This window comes from Dama dama, chromosome 17, assembly GCF_033118175.1.
Source record: "Dama dama isolate Ldn47 chromosome 17, ASM3311817v1, whole genome shotgun sequence".
Classification (NCBI taxonomy): Eukaryota; Metazoa; Chordata; class Mammalia; order Artiodactyla; family Cervidae; genus Dama; species Dama dama.
In genome coordinates, this window is record NC_083697.1 from 31287401 (window position 1) to 31306967 (window position 19567).

General features: G+C 44.9%; 1 protein-coding gene across 3 annotated transcripts in view; it reads right to left on the minus strand.

Moving 5' to 3' along the window:
- DAPP1 (dual adaptor of phosphotyrosine and 3-phosphoinositides 1) overlaps nucleotides 1–3613 on the minus strand; it is a 56031-nt gene extending 52418 nt beyond the window's left edge. The window contains exon 1 of one of the 3 annotated variants that reach the window (XM_061164342.1): nucleotides 3347–3613. In XM_061164342.1, coding sequence (XP_061020325.1) covers nucleotides 3347–3447 — 101 coding nt within the window. In that variant the 5' untranslated portion in view covers nucleotides 3448–3613. The remainder of the gene's footprint in view (nucleotides 1–3346) is intronic. The other 2 variants (XM_061164340.1, XM_061164341.1) reach the window with 2 other exon arrangements.
- Between the last annotated feature and the right edge of the window lie 15954 nt (nucleotides 3614–19567).

Consider the following 19567-nt stretch of genomic DNA (forward strand, 5'->3'; position numbering starts at 1 on the left):
CTGTCTGCCTTCCCCTTCAAGTGGACTATCCTCCAGGGCCCTTGCCCCTCCCTTCCCACCTCCCCCCACCCCCTTTCAGCTGGTGTGTAAGTGAAGTGAGCAACCTTTGCAGCTTGTGTTATTTCCCCTTTGCTTCTGGCCGTGTGAACATGTTTAGGATAAAAAAAAAAAAAATGCTTTTAGGCTGACACTCGACAAATGAGACGCAGAGCTGCATCCAAGTTGCTTGATTTAGGTACTTTAGAGAGAATAAACATGTCTTGTGTGCAAGTCGTGTGTGTCCTAGAAAGGCAGGGGATGGAGCTGCTGCAGTTCAAGGTTTAATTTGCAGAGCTGACAGATTCCAGAGCCCGGAGGAAAATAGGGACCGAAGAACAAAGATGCATGACATCTCTTCCATTTAACCATCACCTTATCTGTTTGTCTATATCAAAAATACAAACATTAAGAATCTACCTAACTACAAATAATCCTTTTAAAAACAACTTTTAAATGAAGGCAATAAAATCACCATTTTTTTAATCTATTAAGTGCATTAAATCATTTTGTTTTTAGGGAGCATTTGAAAAACTGAATTAATTAGAAGTTTAAGGGTAGCTTGATTCCCAGGTGGCACAGTAGTAAAGAATCTGCATGCCAATGTAGGTGATGCAAGAGATACAGGTCAGATCAATCCTTGAGTCAGGAAGGTCCCTTAGAGTAATATATGGCAACCCCTCCAGTATCTTGCCTGGAAAATTCCAAGGACAGAAGAGTCTGGTGGGCTACAGTCCATGGAGTTGCAAAGAGTCAGACATCACTGAGCCTCCACATTCCACTTGAGGGGTAGATTCTACCTAACCAGTAGCTTATGGGTTCAAAGAAGAAGTTTCATTTTATTCAGAATTCCGCCAGAGACAACAAGTTATTTTCAAGTTTTCTCAGATCCTATGATCCACGAGAAGTGTATCAGGATTGTCCTAGAGGGACAAGAGCTCAAGTCCATTATTAAATTCTCAGGGATTTTGTAAGCTTGCTGTTAAACCATCGGCCGCTTGAAAATGCCCATGATCAGAGTATTTATACCTGGGAAACAGGACCATCCATCAGCCAGGTTATGTATTAACCCAACACTGAGTATTAAAAAAAAAATGCTCTTGTGGTTTCTTATCAGGATGATGAAAATGTTATAAAATTGGTTTATGGTGATGGTTGTAGCACTCTTTAAAGCCACTAGAAATTATTGAACTGTACACTAATAATGAGTGAACTCTATGATCTGTTAAATAGATCTGTAAAAAACTGGTAAACAAGTGCTCCCAAAGCCACAAATGAAATGTCAGTATCTATTTATTCATGGCTTTAAGATTCCTAATGTACATACTCAACAAATGAAAAACAAGGGCACATTGACTCAGTGCTTCTGACGGATTTCTGTTCCATGCAGTGATTCTCAACTTCAGTCTCCCTCTGGAATCGCTTGGAAACTTTACAAAGAAAACGCTCACCTCCCAAGACACTGATGTCATTTGTCTGATGGGTGGCCTGGGCAGGGAATTTTTTTAAACTCCTTAGGTTATTCTAGTTCATGGCCAAGGTTAAGAAACGCAACTGTAGAGCAATTTCCCTAGATAACTGTAGCTGGCCTGTTGTTACAGAAACCATCCTCCAATGTTTAAGACATTTCCAGGCCTCCTGAAATAGAGAGGTCTGGACATAAAAGCACCTTTTGGGGGTAATTGTGGGTTGTAGTGGATGTCCATCTCCACACGTAGAGGAAAGACACCTGTTTTCTTGTGGGTTTTACCTGCAATCATTTCCTGCTATGGGCGCTAAGGTGGGGAGAAGAGACAGCATTAGCTCATCTTTGTCATTGAAGTGAGTGCCAAGGGTACTCAGTCACAGAGCCTAGGTTCAAGGATTGTTGAAATAAGGAAGCAGAGCGAAGTATTTCCTTTGTCTCTTCTCCTTTGGGGCTTCCTACCAATCATGGGCTGGGAATCTAGATAACCCATCACATAAAAAATGATAATTTAATAAGTTAATAAAGATCTAAGTGAGAGCTCAGCTTCTAGCTTTCGTGCCTCGGCTTTGTGATGACTGTTTTGTATGCTCAGGGGGCATTTTACCTCTGCTGCTTGGGGATTTGGTCCAGGAGGCTAGAAGTGTCCTGGAGCTCTGACTCCACTCCACTTTACTGAAAAGTCTAGCTGTTATGTCTGATCTACCTTATGAAGGTAGATTTCCATTCTGAGACCTCAATTTAAAATCTATTAATAAAGACAGGACTTGTTGAGAACTCTTCTAGTAATACAACTCCAAAAGATACAATCTCTGCGGTCTTCATGGAGAGAGAGTTCATCCCTACTTTAGTTTTTCTCTGATTAAGAACATAGACCTGGCAGATTGGAAACCTGACTCGTAATTGATGGGTGACCACTGGAACTTATCTGCCTTTGTAAGATGGAGACAAGTGAAGGCCTTCTGTCCTTGGGTGTTTGTGAAGATCAGAGCTGTTTAGCAGGACAGCAGGTGCAGGGCTTGCCTCTCTGGAATCACAGGTGTCAAAACCAGCCTCACCAGTCTATTCCTGGTGCATCCCAGGAAAGGAGCAGTTTCTCTAGGAAATCCCCCAGCCTTCTCTTGTGCAATACTAGCTTCTTTTGTTTTATTTTATTTTTTTCTAGCTTCTTTTATTAAGTATCCTGATGAACTGTCTCATCTGGTCCCTTTCTAAAGATGGGACTGTGATGACTTCACCTACTTAAATGTACAGCCTGTTTGGAGCAGAAAGTTTATCCCCTTCCTGACTTGTTAGTATTTGAATGGCTCAAAGTTGCCCTTCCAGACATGCATGCATACAAGAGGTCACAAGTGCAGTGTCGGGAGAAAGAAACAGATATGGGACACGGCTGCACACACTTCCTCATTCTTTCTCTTTTGAAAAAGTCCCTGTCCCTTACAGCAGGGTCTAGGCTTTCTGTTTATTTCACAGCTTGGAGCTCAGAACTGTTTAACAGCACATTTATTTATAAACCAGATCAATAACAACAAGGAAACCCAGCAACATCAGTGACCACACCCCAGTTCTGTCCCTAATCTCAAAGAATCTCCAATATTTTATTTTTGTCCCATTTTCTCCACCTACTTATTTTTAGATCTACAAAGATGATACATGCTTTCACAGTGGAATTGGCCCCACACAGAGATGAGTATCTACTGTCCTTTAAGTAAAAAGGATAGAAGACTGGGGAGGCAGAGAGAGACAGTACTAAGGATAATCACTCATCAAGTTGAGCATTCAGGTAGAAGCAGTGAGTTAAGGGTCACCCAAGAAGCACTTGGAGATGGGGACCTGCCCTCTTACCCCAAGTCCTGGAGCAGCTCCGCTTCTCCATACGACCTGCTCCACAGATCTGAAGGATCCTGGGTGCTCATCTTCCCTTCTGGAGATTCTGCTCTGCCCATTCACGCCCCTCACGTCCACGAAGCCCCTGCCAAGGTGCTCTGGGTAAGAGGCAGAGAGGGACGGTTCTGCTGTTCCTCACAGTCTCCCCTCCTTGGTGAGACCCAAGCCGGCTGTAGCTGCAAGTCTCCAACCAGCAAGGAAGTGAAACTTGGTTACTCCTCCCACTGACACTCACCACCCCGGCCCTGAGGCACTGGCAGGACTGTTGTGTCAGTCAGGAAACATGCAAAGTTAGGTAGCCACCCCGAGGACACCCACACTGCCTCACGCAACACGCAGTTTCTGTCAAGGGAAATAAAGATGAAAGTACTCCAACCGAGATTGACGAGTAACTCCGACTCTCCTTGGGAGGCCAAAGCATCGTTTTTCTTAATGCTGTTTGCCTCTGGTTTATAGAGGATGCATTCCATCACCCCTGCCTTCTGTCTCACACAAGGAGCATGGAGGTAGCTTCTAGATCAGAAACATCTTTCAAGGGGTTAAAGGAATCAGACTCAAACCACTAGCCTCTGTCCTGAAGTCTGATTTTTATCACTTTCTCAATATTTCTGCTTCCATCGTTCAGGCTTTCCAACATACACTTGATGTTCAGGTTGAGCGTGATTCAGATAATTATTGTTCCTCCATGGAAGAAGGATGAAGTGAGAACAAAGTAGAAAAGCTGCAGGGGGCCAGCCAGGTGCCCAGCTAAGAGGGCAGGTTAGAGCTCCCAGAATCTCTGAGCTCCGATTCCTTCCCTGGGTGACTCACGTCTGGTATTGCTCTCTGTCCAGTCTCACGGGCAGAGAACGACAGCTGCCTGAAAGTTCTAAAGGGAAAGTGTCATCACTCTGAATCCTGGGCAAGTGGACGAAGTACTGTAATAAGGGAACAAAAAACAGATGTTGCTCCCCGAATACTCTCTATAGGAACCTGCAGGAAAGAGTCTCTCTCTCTTTCTCTCCCTTCCTCTTGTGACACCGGACTCAATCAGGGTTCGTCAGGGTGCTCTATAAACCCCTCCTCCCAGTGCTGTCTGAAGACCAGCAGCATCACCAGAAGCTTGTTAGAATGTAGCATCTGGGTTCATCCCAGCGCTTCTGAACCAGTATCGACATTTGAACAATATCCCTAAGCTGACGCTGGAGTGCCTTAAAGTTTGAGGAGACTGCTTTATAGGACACCAAGATAGCAAGAAGGGCTTCCCGGTGGCTCTGTTGGTAAAGAATCTGCCTGCGGGGGCTTTCCTGGTGGCTCGGTGGCAAAGAATCCACTTGCCAATGTAGGAGACGCAGGTTCAATCCCTGATCCAGGAAACTCCCACATGCTGCAGAACAACTAAGCCCGTACACCGCAACTACTGAAGCCCTAGCATCCTACAGCCTGTGCTGCTCGTCAAGAGAAGCCACTGCAGCGAGAAGCCAGTGTACCACAACCCGAGTAGCCCCCACTCACCACAGCTAGAGAAAGCCCATGCAGCAACGAAGACCCCGCACAGCCATAAATAAATTAATTAAATTATTAAAAAAAATAATCTGCCTGCAATGCAGGAGACCCAGGTTCCATCCCTGGGTTGAAAAGATCCCCTGGAGAAGGGCGTGACAACCCACTCCAGTATTCTTTCCTGGAAAACTCCATGGACAGAGGAGCCTGAAAGGCTACAGTCCATGAGTCGTAAAGAGTCAGACACGACTGAGGGACTAAACCACCACCACCAGCAAGAAGAGGTCAGTCTGTACCTGACATTATTCTAGCTTTCCCCCCAAGGCCTTCCCTCTGGCCTCTGCTCATCCCTGTTGTCTGAGATCTTGACTTACCCTGCCTGCCGCGGAGGGATTCCTGTGTGTCTAGAGATCGCCTGGGGGAGACTAAGCTCTGATAACACATCTATACTTAAAATTCCTTTAGCTACAGTTGGTTCAGAGAGAAGCACAGTGTCCACTCGGAACAGAGGCCAGGCCTGGCCAGGGAGGCGCTGGATGTGAACACTGCAGAGATGGGGGACAGTCGGGCAGTTCCTGTTCCCTTTCGACTGCTCTTTGTTCAGGGTTTTAGAATCTATTCTGACCCCATTTTAACAAATTCTGGTTTTCCTTTCACTTAATCTTTTTTTTTTTTTTTAATTTTTAGGAAAGTAGCAGCATTCACTAAGATGACTGTCTTCCTCTTTTCACTCTCCCTTCCCCTCTCCCTTTCTGATCTTACTGTCCCATCCACTGCTCTTGCCTTTGATGTCATACTTTTTTTGGTCACGTATCCCATGTCCTCCAGGACCCCTCTCATCCTTACCATCCCCATGCTCCACTGAGTTGGCATTAAGCATTGTAGGGAGACCAGTTCCCCCAGCATCACTAGATGGTTTCAACAAAATACTGAACAGTCATAAAATATTTGTAATTTTTAATATTAAATTGGTCACATGCCATATATATAGGCTTACATATGTTTGTATATTTATATATATATTAATAATATATAATATATATTTGGGTTTCCCTGGTAGCTCAGTGGTAAAGAGTCAGCCTGCCAATGCAGGAGACATGGGCTCACTCCCTGGGTTGGGAAGATCTCCTGGAGAGGAAAATGGCAACCCACTCCCGCATTCTTGCCTGGGAAATCCCATGGACAGAGGAGCCTGACGGGCTACAGTCCATACGGTCACAAAAGAGTTAGATACGATTTAGCAACTAAATAATAGCAACAACATGCATGTATATTTATTAAAGAAACTGCGATTTTTGCTTTCAAACACCTTCCAAACAGGCACAAAGAATATTTTTTATTTTTTAATTTTTTTCCATTTATTTTTAGTCAAACAGGCACAAAGAATACTTTTTAAAAGCGCATAGCTCACTTCATATTTATTTCATTATTCTCTTTTCATGATGCTGGTCCACAGAAGTGAATTCTTTCCACACTGTATTGGACATAGAAATGGGCACAAACAGTCTTGAGCTGTTTTGACAATTTTGGAACATCTTATTCTTTGACCAAAAGTTATTTTCTTTATCAACCTTCATCGGGATGACTATCACATTCAAATCGTCAATATTCTCATTAAGAGGATTCAGAGAGAGTTAGTTTGTCCAGATTTGAATTCATTTATTAGAAAAATAGCTTTCTAACAGTTGGGACTACTCTTAAGAAGTTTTTTTAAAAGAAAAGACTCCATGTGGTTGAGGAAACTTTTAAATCTTCCCTAATCTATTTTTCTCTACAGAAAGCTCAGATGTCACAATGCTGCTTTGCACCTGGTTACTGGCAATAGCAGCCCTACCCATGCTCTTCAGAGTGCAAGGGGAATGGTCCTTTGGTTCCTTTGTTTGATTAACTGTTACATAAGCATGATCTCTTCATCTCCATCATTTATGTCAGTGGGAAATAAATAACACATTCTGGAAAAGGAGACAATATATGGGATTACTATGGACTGAGGTTACCATAGCTTGGGCTTGAGGGACCCTAACTATTTCTTGTTGGCTGTTCTTCCCACTCATGAAAAAGAAGAAATTATCATTTCATATAAAATTGGAAGAGAGGAACAGTAGAGGAAGAAAAAACTAACCATTGGTTTTTCGGCTGCAGGCCAGCTTTCCAACAGGGAAGGCTTCTCACTCTCTTTCTAACTCTGTGGCAAGCTCAGCGCTGCCATATTGCTTTTAAAACTATGTCAGTCGGAGTTTTATTTCAAGCCACCATCTCTGGGTCCTCTGCCACAATTGTGTGATCACTTAATACAATATCAAAGGTCATGTGAATTAACTGGGACCCTTTCACTTTCTTCTCTTGTCTAGATAAGCAGTACTAGATTCTTTGTTGGATAAAGCTGTCTGTAAGTGGCTGTAACTCGGGCTTCCCTGCTGGCTCAGCTCCACCTTAATGCATGAGGCATAGGAGACGTGGATTCGATCCCTGGGTCAGGAAGATCCCCTGGAGAAGGGCATGGCAACCTCATTCAGTAGTCTTGCCTGGAGAATCCCCATGGACATAGGAGCCTGGCAGGCTATAGTCCATGGGGTCACAAAGAGTCAGATACAACTGACACGACTGAGCACATGCATGTGGCCATAACTCACCAACATCAAGGTATAAAATTCACTCTATCCCTTCTTTCTCAGGAGATCAGGAAGCTGGAAACAAATAAAAAGTGCTTTCTCTTGAAAGGGAAGGGAAGAATATAAACATGTTGGATTTTACTTTCCTAGTGTACTCCTAGAGAAAACATGTTTTCCTGGGTAACTTAACATTCTGAAAAAATAAGATCAGCAGACCCATGGTGTGGGCTCCAAGTTGCTTAGGAAATATTACATAGAGATAAATTTTAGCTGTTGAGAGTTACAAAGCAGGCAAGTGAAGATGTCAGCTAGGCATGTGGTGACACTGCATGACTTTCGAGGGGCGGTCATCAGAAGCCTTGCAGCTTCAGCCTAGTCTCTCGAACACCCATTCTCCAGACATCCTTCCCAGAGTGTTCCCTTGTGGAACCCAGCAGTAACACTGGGAGAAACGTGAGTCAGGAAGCCCAAATGCTTCATGATTGTGGTCTGTTTACAGTCCCAGGAGACCCAGCTCAAGCTATCTCAGTCCCAGTTCCAAACAGTACTGAAGAACGTCCAGATGACCCCAGCCTCCACCCAACTGTCAGTTCCAGGGATCTGTGTCTCGCTAACTGAGTCCCAGATGCTGATGAGCAGAGATAAACCCTCCCCTCTACTCCTTGTTTGAATTTCAGATCTAAGGAACACACACACATGATAAGAAGCCTGCTGTTTTAAGCCCCCGAGTTTGGGGTGGTGTGTTACCCAAGGATCAATAACTGAAACCCTTGTTTACCCTCTGGGTCACTGCCCAGAATGTGATCTCTGTCTTCACATGCATGTGAGCTATACATCTATGATGGTTAATTTCATGTGTCAGCATGAATGGGCAACAAGTTGCTCAAATATTTGGTCAAATATTATTCTGAGTGTTTTAGTGAGTGCATTTTTTTTAGTGAGATTAACATTTAAATTGGTGGATTTTGAGTAAAGTAAAATGCGTTTTCGAATTTGGCAGGCCTCATCTAATCAGTTGAAGGTCTGCACAGAACAAAAGCAAGACAATTCTCCAGCAGATTGCCCTCAGACTTCATACATAACAGCATTCTCCCTGATTCCACAGCAGACAAACTTCAAACTCAAACTGGAATATCAATTTTCCCGAGTCTCCAGCCTGCCAGCTCATCCTACAGACTTTTGATTTTCCAGCCTCCAATATCAGGTGAGCCAACTACTTAAAATAAATCTCTTTATAAATATAGATAAGTAGATAGATAAATAGATACAGATATATAGATATATACATACATATGCTATTGACTCTGTTTCTCTGGAGAATCCTAATACAGTGTCCATAGGCCTTAAAACTATGGTTCTCAACAGGGGCAATTTTGCCATCCAGTTTGGCAGCATCTAGGGATGGTTTGATTTCACAACTTGGGGAACTCCTGGCATCTAGTGAGCATCAGTGCATGAGACGTGCCCCCCCCCCCCCACACACACACATAACACACACACAACAAAGTATTGCCTCACCAAAACATCAAAAGGGTCCACCTCATTTTTTTTTTCTCACACCAAGAGTATCCTATAAACAATGAAACCACAGATCCACTGAAGGTAGTTATGCAAAGTCACTTACCTAACAAGAGAGCTGAAATGCAGCCAAAAGCCAGCCCTTCTCACCTGCTTCTGTCCACTTTATTAATTGCCTCCAAAGACCCAGACTGGCTTAGCCAAAAGTAGTGTTCTGGGGAGCAGGCGGAGTCCTGTGCTACATAGAGCAAGCTTAAGGAGGACGAGGGCTAAAGGGCTTTGGCAAAACCCTTCCACCAAGAGTAGAGCAGGAGACTTGGTTTCGCAGGTGTAAGCTGATGTTTCTGGAAAGAGAAATAACCGTGGAGGATGTGCAGGGATAAAGGCTAAGGCCCCGCCCCTTCTAGGAAGAGCCGGAGAGAGAGACTAGAGGTGAGTAGATGTCAGGGAGCACTACCCCGGGATACTACAGTCACTCTTCCTTCGTGTCCACCATGTGTTCTGTGCCCAAGCCCATTCATGGCTTTTCATGAGCCCTGCATGGTTACAGGAAGCCAGTGTTCAATGTCAGTGAGGTCTGGTATAAACGAACATTTTTATGCACTGTTCTGGGTATGAAAACTGGCCATTTAGTAGTTTATTTTTAATTTCCAAGCTCAGCTGGTAAAGTATCTGCCTGCAACACAGGAGACCCTGCTTCAATTCCTGGGTTGGGAAGATCCCGTGGAGGAGGGCATGGCAACCCACTCCAGTATTCTGGCCTGGAGAATTCCATGGCCAGAGGAGCCTGGCAGGCTACAGTCTGTGTGTGCGTGCTTAGTCGCTCAATCATGTCCGACTCTTTGAGACCCCAGGGACTGTAGCCCGCCAGGCTCCTCTGTCCACGGGATTCTCCAGGCAAGAAAACTGGAGTGGGTTGCCATGTCCTTCTTCAGGAGATATTCCCAACTCAGGGATTGAACCCAAGGCTCCTGTGTCTCCTGAATGACATGTGGATTCTTTTCTGTTGTTATTGTTAGCAACTGAACTGAACTGGACATCTGTTTATCTATCTGACTCTGTCAGGTGTTGCGGCTCGCAGCATCTTCACCGAGTCATGCATGGTCTCTCGCTGTGGCACAAGGACTCTCTGGTTATGGCATGCAGACTCAGTAGTTGCCGCAAGAGGGCTTAGCTGCTCTGCAGCATGTGGGATCTTAGTCCCCCAACCAGGGATCCAACTGGCATCATCTGCATGACAAGGTGGATTCTTAAACACTGGGTCCACCAGGGAAGTCACTGCCGTCAGATTTTTTAACCACTGAGCCATTGGGGAAGCCGTCGGGGAAGTTTTGTAAACATTTCTTAATGATCTTTGACGCAGTATTTCCATTTCTAGGAATTTCAGCCCAAATAATGGTTGAAAATTTGGTTCAAATTTGGCTCAACCCAAATTTGGTCTATGTGGTTATTAACACATAGACCAAAATAAACAAATACAATAATAATACAGTAATCTTCATCTTATAAGACAGACAGGCTGGAAAGAGCCTAAATGCCTATTATTAACAGAATAGTTAAGAAACGTATGGCCCAGCCATAGAGTGGATTTTTATATAGTCTTTAAAAATACAGTTTTCCAGGGAGTCTTTAGAATAGATATACAAATAATACTAATCATTTAAAGAAAAACTTGATAGAAGGAAATGTAGGAAAATTTTCCAAAAGGTAGGCTGGAAACAGCTATGAATGTGTGAAATTGTACATGATTTCTTAAGTCGTTCTTAATATTGTTTGTATATCTTCTAAGATATAAAATACCATGTTAATAATTAGGAGATCAGAAGTTGAAAACCCATTTTTAAAAAATTAGAAAGAAGTGTGCTCTGAGTTGGACTTCCCTGGTGGCTCAGTGGTAAAGAGTCCTCCTGCCAAGCAGGAGACAGAGGTTCCACCCCTGGGTCAGAAAGATTCCCTCAAGAAGGAAGTAGCAACCCACACCAATATTCTTTCCTGGAGAATTCCATGGACAGAGGTGCCTGGTGGGCTACACTCCATGGGGTCACAAGTAGTCAGATGATTTAGTGACTGAGCAGGCATGCATGTGCTCTTCAGTTCAGTTCATCCACTTAGCCGTGTCCGACTCTTTGCGACCCCATGGACTGCAGCACGCCAGGCTTCCCTGTCCATCACCAATTCCTGAAGCTTGCTCAAACTTCTGTCCATCGAGTCAGTGATGCCATCCAATCATCTCATCCTGTCGTCCCCTTCTCCTCCTGTCTTCAATCTTTCCCAGCATCAGGGTCTTTTCCAAGGAGTCAGTTCTAATCGCATCAGGTGGCCAAAGTATTGGAGATTCAGTTTCAGCATCAGTCCTTCCAATGAATATTCAGGATTGATCTCCTTTATGATGGACTGGTTGGATCTCCTCGCTGTCCAAGGGACTCTCAAGAGTCTTCTCCAACACCACAGTTCAAAAGCATCAATTCTTTGGCGCTCAGCTTTCTTTATAGTCCAACTCTCACATCCATACATGACTACTGGAAAAACCATAGCCTTGACTAGATGGACCTTTGTTGGCAAAGTAATGTTTCTGCTTTTTAATATGCTGTCTAGGTTGGTCATAGCTTTTCTTCCAAGGAGCAAGTGTGTTTTAATGTCATGGTTGCAGTCACCATCTGCAGTGATTTTGGAGCCCCCAAAATAAATTGTCTCACTCGGGTTTATCACTGTTTCTCAATTCTTATCCTCGGGGCTAGATCGCTCTCACTCTCTCCTTCACTCTGACTTTGTAGCTACTGATAAAACGATTCTTAATGTTTGGAGGAAATCGCTTTTAAGATTCCTTTGAACTTTGAGATTTTGTGACTTTCCCACAGTCCCACAGAGTTGCTGAAGCTCTCCTGCCCACGCACAGTACATATCATGCTTTGCATTGAAGTCGGGGACCATTGCATTGAACCAAGCACTGCTTATCACAGGGATCAACATACCTTCAGATGGAGCAGTGTTTGTAATAATTTGAAGAAAGCACATGTCCGTGTGGTTTAAGAATAGTGCTTTGTTTTGCGTGTCTCCTGATTTCCTAGAACTGCAGTACAATCTTTTTCACAAGTGATACAGGCAGATTAAATGATATTAAACTTTCTTCAGCAATGCCTTTACTTCAGCACTCACTGTACCTTATTAAAGTCTCAAAAATAAGCAAACATCTGCATTTGAGGGTTAATGTGATGGTGCTATTTGCTTGTGAAGGGTGGCGCCATCTATACAGAAAGGCCATGCTTAATTGTCTTTCCATTGATTGCTGAATAGTGAAAGCACGACTGAAATGAAACCTTGAGCACACCGGCTTTTGTTTTTCAGTTTGCAAAATTAGCTGCTAACTCAACAAAATGAAACCATGTCAAGTTACACACCTTCAGATCTTGGGGGCCTTATATTAATCCTTTTTGTCTTCTTGGTCTGAGTTTACTTGAAGAGATTGCTATATGAACCAATAGGTGCAAACAGCAAAGAGGAAAAATTGCCGAACCAGCTGGCCAGCTGAGATATTTCTGAGATATTCTCATTTCTCTGGAGGCTCCAGGATAGAACTAGGTTATGAAAATGGGTCAGCCTTGAAATCACCCATAATAAGATGGGGGTGGAGCATGCCGAGGGAATGGAGCAGGTCAGCTAAAATTTCAAAACGTTTGGTCCCACTTAGGGAGGAAATGAATCAACAGGAGAGGTCTTAGAAATTTCATGGAGAGCATCTTAAGATGCTATTTCAACTCCCTGTTTAACAGGCTGGGCAAGTAGGTTGGCACATCATAAAGTTCTTGCCTGAGGTCCAGCAGTTGGACCTGAGCAGTCTTGCCTCAGTCCAGCCTGAAGTCAGTGAGTGGATCTGACTTAGCTCATAGTTCTCTCCTTACCCATTCCAGCTTTTTTTTTTTTAAGTCACAAAGTGTCTTCATGGCTAGAATTAAATTCATAGGGATTTATATTTTATAAAGGTATATCTTATACACACACACACACACACACACACGTATATATATGATATATATTATTTGTCCATTTGGAGCCTGTATGAAATAAGATAAACTCCCTAAGAATGAAAATCAAAGTTTACATGTCCTTATATAACCCCCTTTAAAACTATATCAATAAAGACGTATTTCTTAAAATAGACCTTAAAATAGAAGCTGTAAGAGCTGACATGGTAGAAAGTTTAACTTTACTGTAGTCACCTGATGCTTTTAGCTTGCAGATCAGCCCCGCAGTCAGGAAGCTTTCAGCACCCAGCTCCTCGCCGTCCGCTTGGCAGGACGCCTGTGATGAGGATACTCTGCCACTAGGTGGCAGTCATACCGCACTGGTTAAGGGAAAGAAAGCGAAGTCGCTCAGTCGTATCCGACACCTGCGACCCCATGGGCTGCAGCCTATCCGGCTCCTTTGTCCTTGGAATTTTCCAGCAAGAGTACTGGAGTGGGTTGCCATTTCCTGGATCGGGGGATCTTCCCGATCCAGGGATCAAACCCGGGCCTCCCGCATTGCGGGCAGACGCTTTACCATCTGAGCCACCACGGAAGCTCTATCTAGTTAAGGGGCTCTGCTCCTTTATCCAGAGTGGAGATTGGCTCCGTTGCTTCTCCTCATCTATAAAAGCACGTATAAAGAAAGTAGAAAAAGCAGGTATAGCTCTTTATTAAAGAGCTGAATTTAAGGACTACTACCCAACACCTCATTTGTAGAAGATATATTCAAAACCGTTAAATGATTCAAGTATCATTCACTGTCTGTCTCATCAAGCTTTAAATGGCCTAATTCTTAATTCTGCTCTCCTTCCTTTTAAAGCTTTCTGACCTTTACCAAAAGGATTTGAATAAGTAAAAAGTGATTTGAATCTAAGATTTCAGTTTTTATCTCAAAATGATTTTTGTCCCTGTGATTACAAAATATTTTAAGAACTTACTTCCCCCCTCATTTAGTAAATATAAATCTTCAAAACATTTCATTTTTCATTTAAAATAAAGCATGTAGGTGACAAACTGCTAAAGCAGAAATATTTTTTTTTTACTACATGTTAACTGTGAAACTACTAGAGCAGACTCCTTTCACTGAATGAAATTTCATTTAGTAAATATAAATCTTCAAAACATTTCCTTTCTTCACTAAGTGAAATCTCATTTCATTTCCAGTCACCATCAGTAACTGAGAACAGGGACAACACCTTTAAGGTTCTTAGTCTCACAATGAGAGCAATTTGAGGGCAGTCCCCCCGCCCACCGCCTTGACAGAGAACATGATTTGGCCACAGCAGCAATTCTGAACTAGATTGCGTGTCACTGCTCCTTCCTGGCCTATAAGTTAATCATATAAATATGGAGTTTGGGGTGTTTTAAGAATTCTAATGATAACAAAGAGAAGTTTCCTTTAAAATGTAATTGTGTTTTGTGTTATTTTGTTTTTTGTTTTTTTTTTTTTTTGGCTTTTTTGGTCTACATTAAGGGGACTGTTATGAAGTTGAATTTTTTCTAGAACGTTAAGTGGAGAGAGGAAGCAGGAGGAAGGGTGGAATTATGAGGAACGAGAAGAGGGTTTTAGGGGGGGAAAATGAAGGGATCAGGGAAACTAAAGAAGAGGGCCCTGGCTAAGCTGATGAAATAAAGTTTAGTCATTTGGTCACATCCAACTCTTTGTAATCCTGTGGTCTGTACCTGCCAGGCTCCTCTGTCCTTGGGATTCTCCAGGCAAGAATACCGGAATGGGTTGCCATTCCCTTCTCTGGGGGATCTTCCCCACCCCGGGGTTGAACCTGTGTCTCCTGCATTAGCTCACCAATTCTCTACCAGTGAGCCACCAGGGAAACCCCAAACAATAAAAGACCAGAAGCAAAAGTGAGGAACCTGAAGGGAATTTAAGGAGCCAAAGGCCATGTAGAAGGAAAACTGAGTGGCTCCCTTCAGAAGACCCTGGAGGGTGGAGAGCTTGTGCTCGTACACTGGATAACCGAGACCAAGCGCTAGAGCTGGGCTTCTCCAGGGTGTCCACAGCCCCAGAACCCCAGCCGCACCCAGGGCCCAGGACCGGCACCCTTGACTGTCACCCCTGGTGATTCGTACGCCCTCCAAATGTTGAGGACACTTGGAGATGATGGACAGGCCTGCAGACCAAGAGTGATATGGCAAGAGATTTGGGGACTTCTGGGTAAAGGATGCATGCCATAAGCCTGAAAGAAAGAAGCTGGCCATGGTGTGACCTAACCTCCTGTCCGTGTTTACATGGGTCAACACTGAGCACCAAGGAAGGCTCAGTCATTCCCTGGAAACATCTGTTTGTGCTGGCTGGCAGGGAGCTGGGGATGAGGAGAAAGGAGAAGTTCCAGAAACAGAAAAGGCCAGCCCTGTTTTCTTGGCGGCAGCTAACATGAACCCAAGGTCTCCTGTGCCCGCGTCTCTCAGCGCAGCTGAATCCTGCAGGTGTCAGGATGGGTTGCCTCCCCATAGAGATCTTCCCCATGTGCTCCAAGCCTTCCTGTGGATCAGGAGTTACTCAGTATCACTGATAATTCTGGGGCCCTGAAGACCCATGAAAAGGAATTTGAACTTTATCTGGACTTAGGGTTCAGACACACACATGCCTGACAGGGGCAGAAGCTGAATTTCAAGGGGTGAGAAAGGGGGTCCTCAAGGGCAGATGCAGGCAAGTAGCAGTGGTGTTTCCTGGCCTCAACTCAACCTTATCTCTCTCACTCTCCTGAACCTTCATGTGCTGGAAGGAAAGGGCCCAGGGATACTCAGCGTGTAACTGTTTCCTAGGTGATCCAAGTCTGTCTGGGGGACACTCATTCCTTTAAAAAAGTAATTGTTCCAGGCTTTCCCATCCCATTGCTGTTGTTCAGTTGCCAAGTCGTGTCCAACTCTTTGCGATCCCATGGACTGCAGCACGCCAGGCTTCCCTGTCCATCACCATCTCCCAGAGTTTGCCCAAGTTCATGTCCACTGATGCCATCCAACCATCTCATCCTCTGTCGTCCCCTTCTTATCCTGCCTTCAGTCTTTCCCAGCATCAGGGTCTTTTCCAATGAGTCAGCTCCTTGTATCAGGTGGCCAAAGTGTTGGAGCTTCAGCTTCAGCATCAGTCCTTCCAGTGAATATTCAGGACTGATTTCCTTTAGGATGGACTGGTTTGATCTCCTTGCAGTCCAAGGGACTCTCAAGAGTCTTCTCCAACACCACAGTTTGAAAGCACCAGTTTTTCAGTGCTCCCATCCCCTATTCAGTGACAAATCCAGTGATATCCCGAAGATTTCCATGAATTTGGAGCACTGACACTTTCATAGTTACTGTTCTCTTCCATTTTTGGCTTCCGCTGAAATGTTCATCTCTTCTGCCTTCTCAGGCCAGTGACACCTTCTCTCAACACCACTCCCACCCCCCTGCCCCTGACCTCTGGCTATACTCACCCCACCACCCCACCACCCCTGACCTCTGTCTATACATGGTCCTTCAAACCTCAGCTCTCCTGACAAACAGCTGGAGACAGAAGACTTTACCATAGATTTGCTTGGAGAAATGGAGGGAGGCTCATACTATGGCCTGGCTCAGGGAAAAAACCTTTGCTGAACTCTAGTCTATGCTGAATGTCTTCTTCAGCACCACTCCAGAGCATCACCTGGGGCTGAGCTGAGCCAGATTCTCCACCATCTTGCATGAGGCTCCTTCCTTCTCCCACCCTTCTCAGTCCCTGGCCTCCTCTCCAGGAAAGAGGTGGCCACTTGGAGGAAGATGTTCTTAACCTGAAAAAGGGGTGAGTATCTGAGACCACAAAGCAGATGGCAAGGCACTCCAGGTGATAGCAGAACAGAGCGCAGCCGCTCTGGGCTCAGAGGTCCGGAACACATCCGCTTTCTCTGAGGGTGGTTGGAGACATGTTTGCAGCAGCGTTAAAGCTTCAGGGCTCAGACACAGAGGCTGCCCCAAAGCCAAGCAGCAGCTGGAGCAGCAGGTAGAGTGTCTGTGAGGGAACCCCTTTCCTTTCCAGGACCCTCAAGACAGACACGAGAATGAAGAGTGACTGGGACGCCGACATTGGCAGGTGGAGGATGTGGATCCAGCAGGCCCGGGGACAAACTGGGAAAGGGTTTTGTCTAGGGCGGCCAAGCTGCTGGACTATGGAGACATTCAGGTAAATCTATCAGGGTTTACTTGTGTCTTCATATCTACCAGGATATCTACCAGGCATGGGGACAAACTGGGAAAGAGTTTTGCCTAGGATGGCCAAGCCGATAGACCATGGAGACATTCAGGTAAATCTCCCAGGGGATGGAATGAGGTCCCATTTCTTGTGTCCTCATATCCCCTTTCAACCTCCAGAAACAGTCCGTTGCCTTTCTGACTTGCAAACCTAGAATAAGTCTACAATAAGATGTGAGTCAGTGCTTCTTAAACTTTAATATGCAGATTTGTTATCTGTGGATCTTGTTAAAATACAGACTGCAATTCCGAATCATCAATATTTCATTTTTCATCAGCCTCCCATGAGATGCTGATGTTGCCGGCACACAGCCAGAGTTTGAAGTGAAGATACAAGCAATCTGGTGTTCTCCTCGCCTCCCCGCAAGCCCCTACATTTGCAAACAACAATCGAACTATACACTCAGGGAAATAGACAATTCTTATCCCAAAGGGCTGGGTGTTCTTGGTGGATTGTAAAGCAGGGGTGGTGGGAGCTGAGCAGCGGGAGTAACTGTCCTGAGACTCCTCCATGGATGTCCTTGATGAGAAAACCTATTTTAACTTCATTGATCTGGCCCAGGAAAAACACATTCATAAATTCCCTTCTCCAAAGCTTTTCCTTCTAAGGGGGCTTCTAAGGCCGTGCAGTCTCCGATGACAGTCCCCTGAGCAATCAGGTGAGGCTCTGACTTTAAAGTGCGAAGCACACAGCGTGACTTTAGCAGGGGTGTTTAGATTCTACACTTGACCTTTTATTATGGATTGAAAGGCTTGGACCATTTTCAGAGAACGAGGTAGGGGAATTATTTCAGGGGACTCTTTGGTGCCCCTAAATCAGCTGGGAGAGGCAGCCAGCTTTCCCCGAATCAATGGTCCTGCCATCTCCTTCCTTGCACCGGTCTCCTTCCAAGCACCCAGGAAAACACAGCAATGTATTCTAGTGAACTTTCCCCCCAGGGTTGTTGGTTGGGGCACTAGCTGTGGCAACTGCGTCCAGCCCCAAAGTGACATGTCTGTTTAATCCCTGCCGGTGTGTCTGGCCACCCGTCCAGCTCTTCTATAGCCCTGTGCAGAGCAACTCCCCAGAGAGTCATAATTAGAATTTTTAAAAGCACATAAACAAAATTCAAGCCAAAGATGTCTACCCATCCCACCCCCCTAGCTTCAGAAAAGCTCAAAGTCTCAGAGTAAAAGCTTTTTCTTAAAAAAAAAAAAAAAAAAAAAAAGAATTTATAGGAAGAAAACACAAAGAAGTCGACTTGGATGGAAATAACAGTCAAAGAGAAAAGGGGCCAACTCGTGGGGGAAAAAGGCTATTTGTTTATTGCGGATTATGTTTAAAAGCAGGAGTGTGGGAGGCGAGAGCGGCTTTGATGAACTGGGAGACTCGGCTTGTAGGCTGTGCCTCTGGAGAAATCCCTCAGCAAAAAATGGTCCCACTGAGTCCAGTGTTGATCGACCAAGAGTTCACAGAAAACTGGGGAGTCGGTAGGCTGGGGAAGCAGAGAACATGGGTTCTGCTTTGGGGAAAGCGGAACATGCATGTGAAAATATGCAGGGCCTCCAGTGGCAAACATACCACAAAGAGCCAGTTCGGTACAGCTGGGCCCCGGCCCTCTTACCTTCTAGCAAGGAAAGAAATTCATATTAGTTGGGAGTCAAAAAAAAAGAGAGGACATTTGAAATACCAATGCAGAAGAGTGTCTCTTCCCTGTGTCTCTGGTAGTCATAAAGTAAGTTATTCTCCGGGTGTTACCCCATGGAGCCACAGCCATTGTAAAACTAAGGCTGTCCCCCATACTCTATTGCCAGTACCAGACCATGTTTTACCAAGGGGTTTTCATTGCACTAAAAGCAACTGCGATGACCTAAATTGTTCAAGGTGATTATTTAGATGCTAAGCAAGGACTCCTGAAGGCGGACTGGTGGCATGATGAGCCAGACCCTTTGGAAATCACCCTGCTGACCTCACGGCCACTGTTTGCAGGCTGGTGTTATTATTTCCAAGGTAGAAACGAATAATCCAAGGCTTGCATCTGGAAACGGCAGTGCGCATGAAACCCTGGTTCCAAGTCTAGGTTTCTCTGGCTCCAAAGCCTGCTTCATCCCCACCCTGTTCCATCACCCTGCTGTACCCAAGGAGGTTGGAGCTCCCCAGGGAGTGGAGAAGGCATCTTGCTGGCCCAGCAGTGGGCTCACTTGGCCCGGCGTGGGGCTGACACCCCACATGTCATGCACACAGACAACTCCATGGGTCAGGCGGACTGACCCTCAGAGCCCTGGCAGCAGTGAGGAATCACAGGTCGACAGAAAGTAAAGGACGTAGTTGTCTGTTAAGACATTTTTTAAAAAGAAGAAAA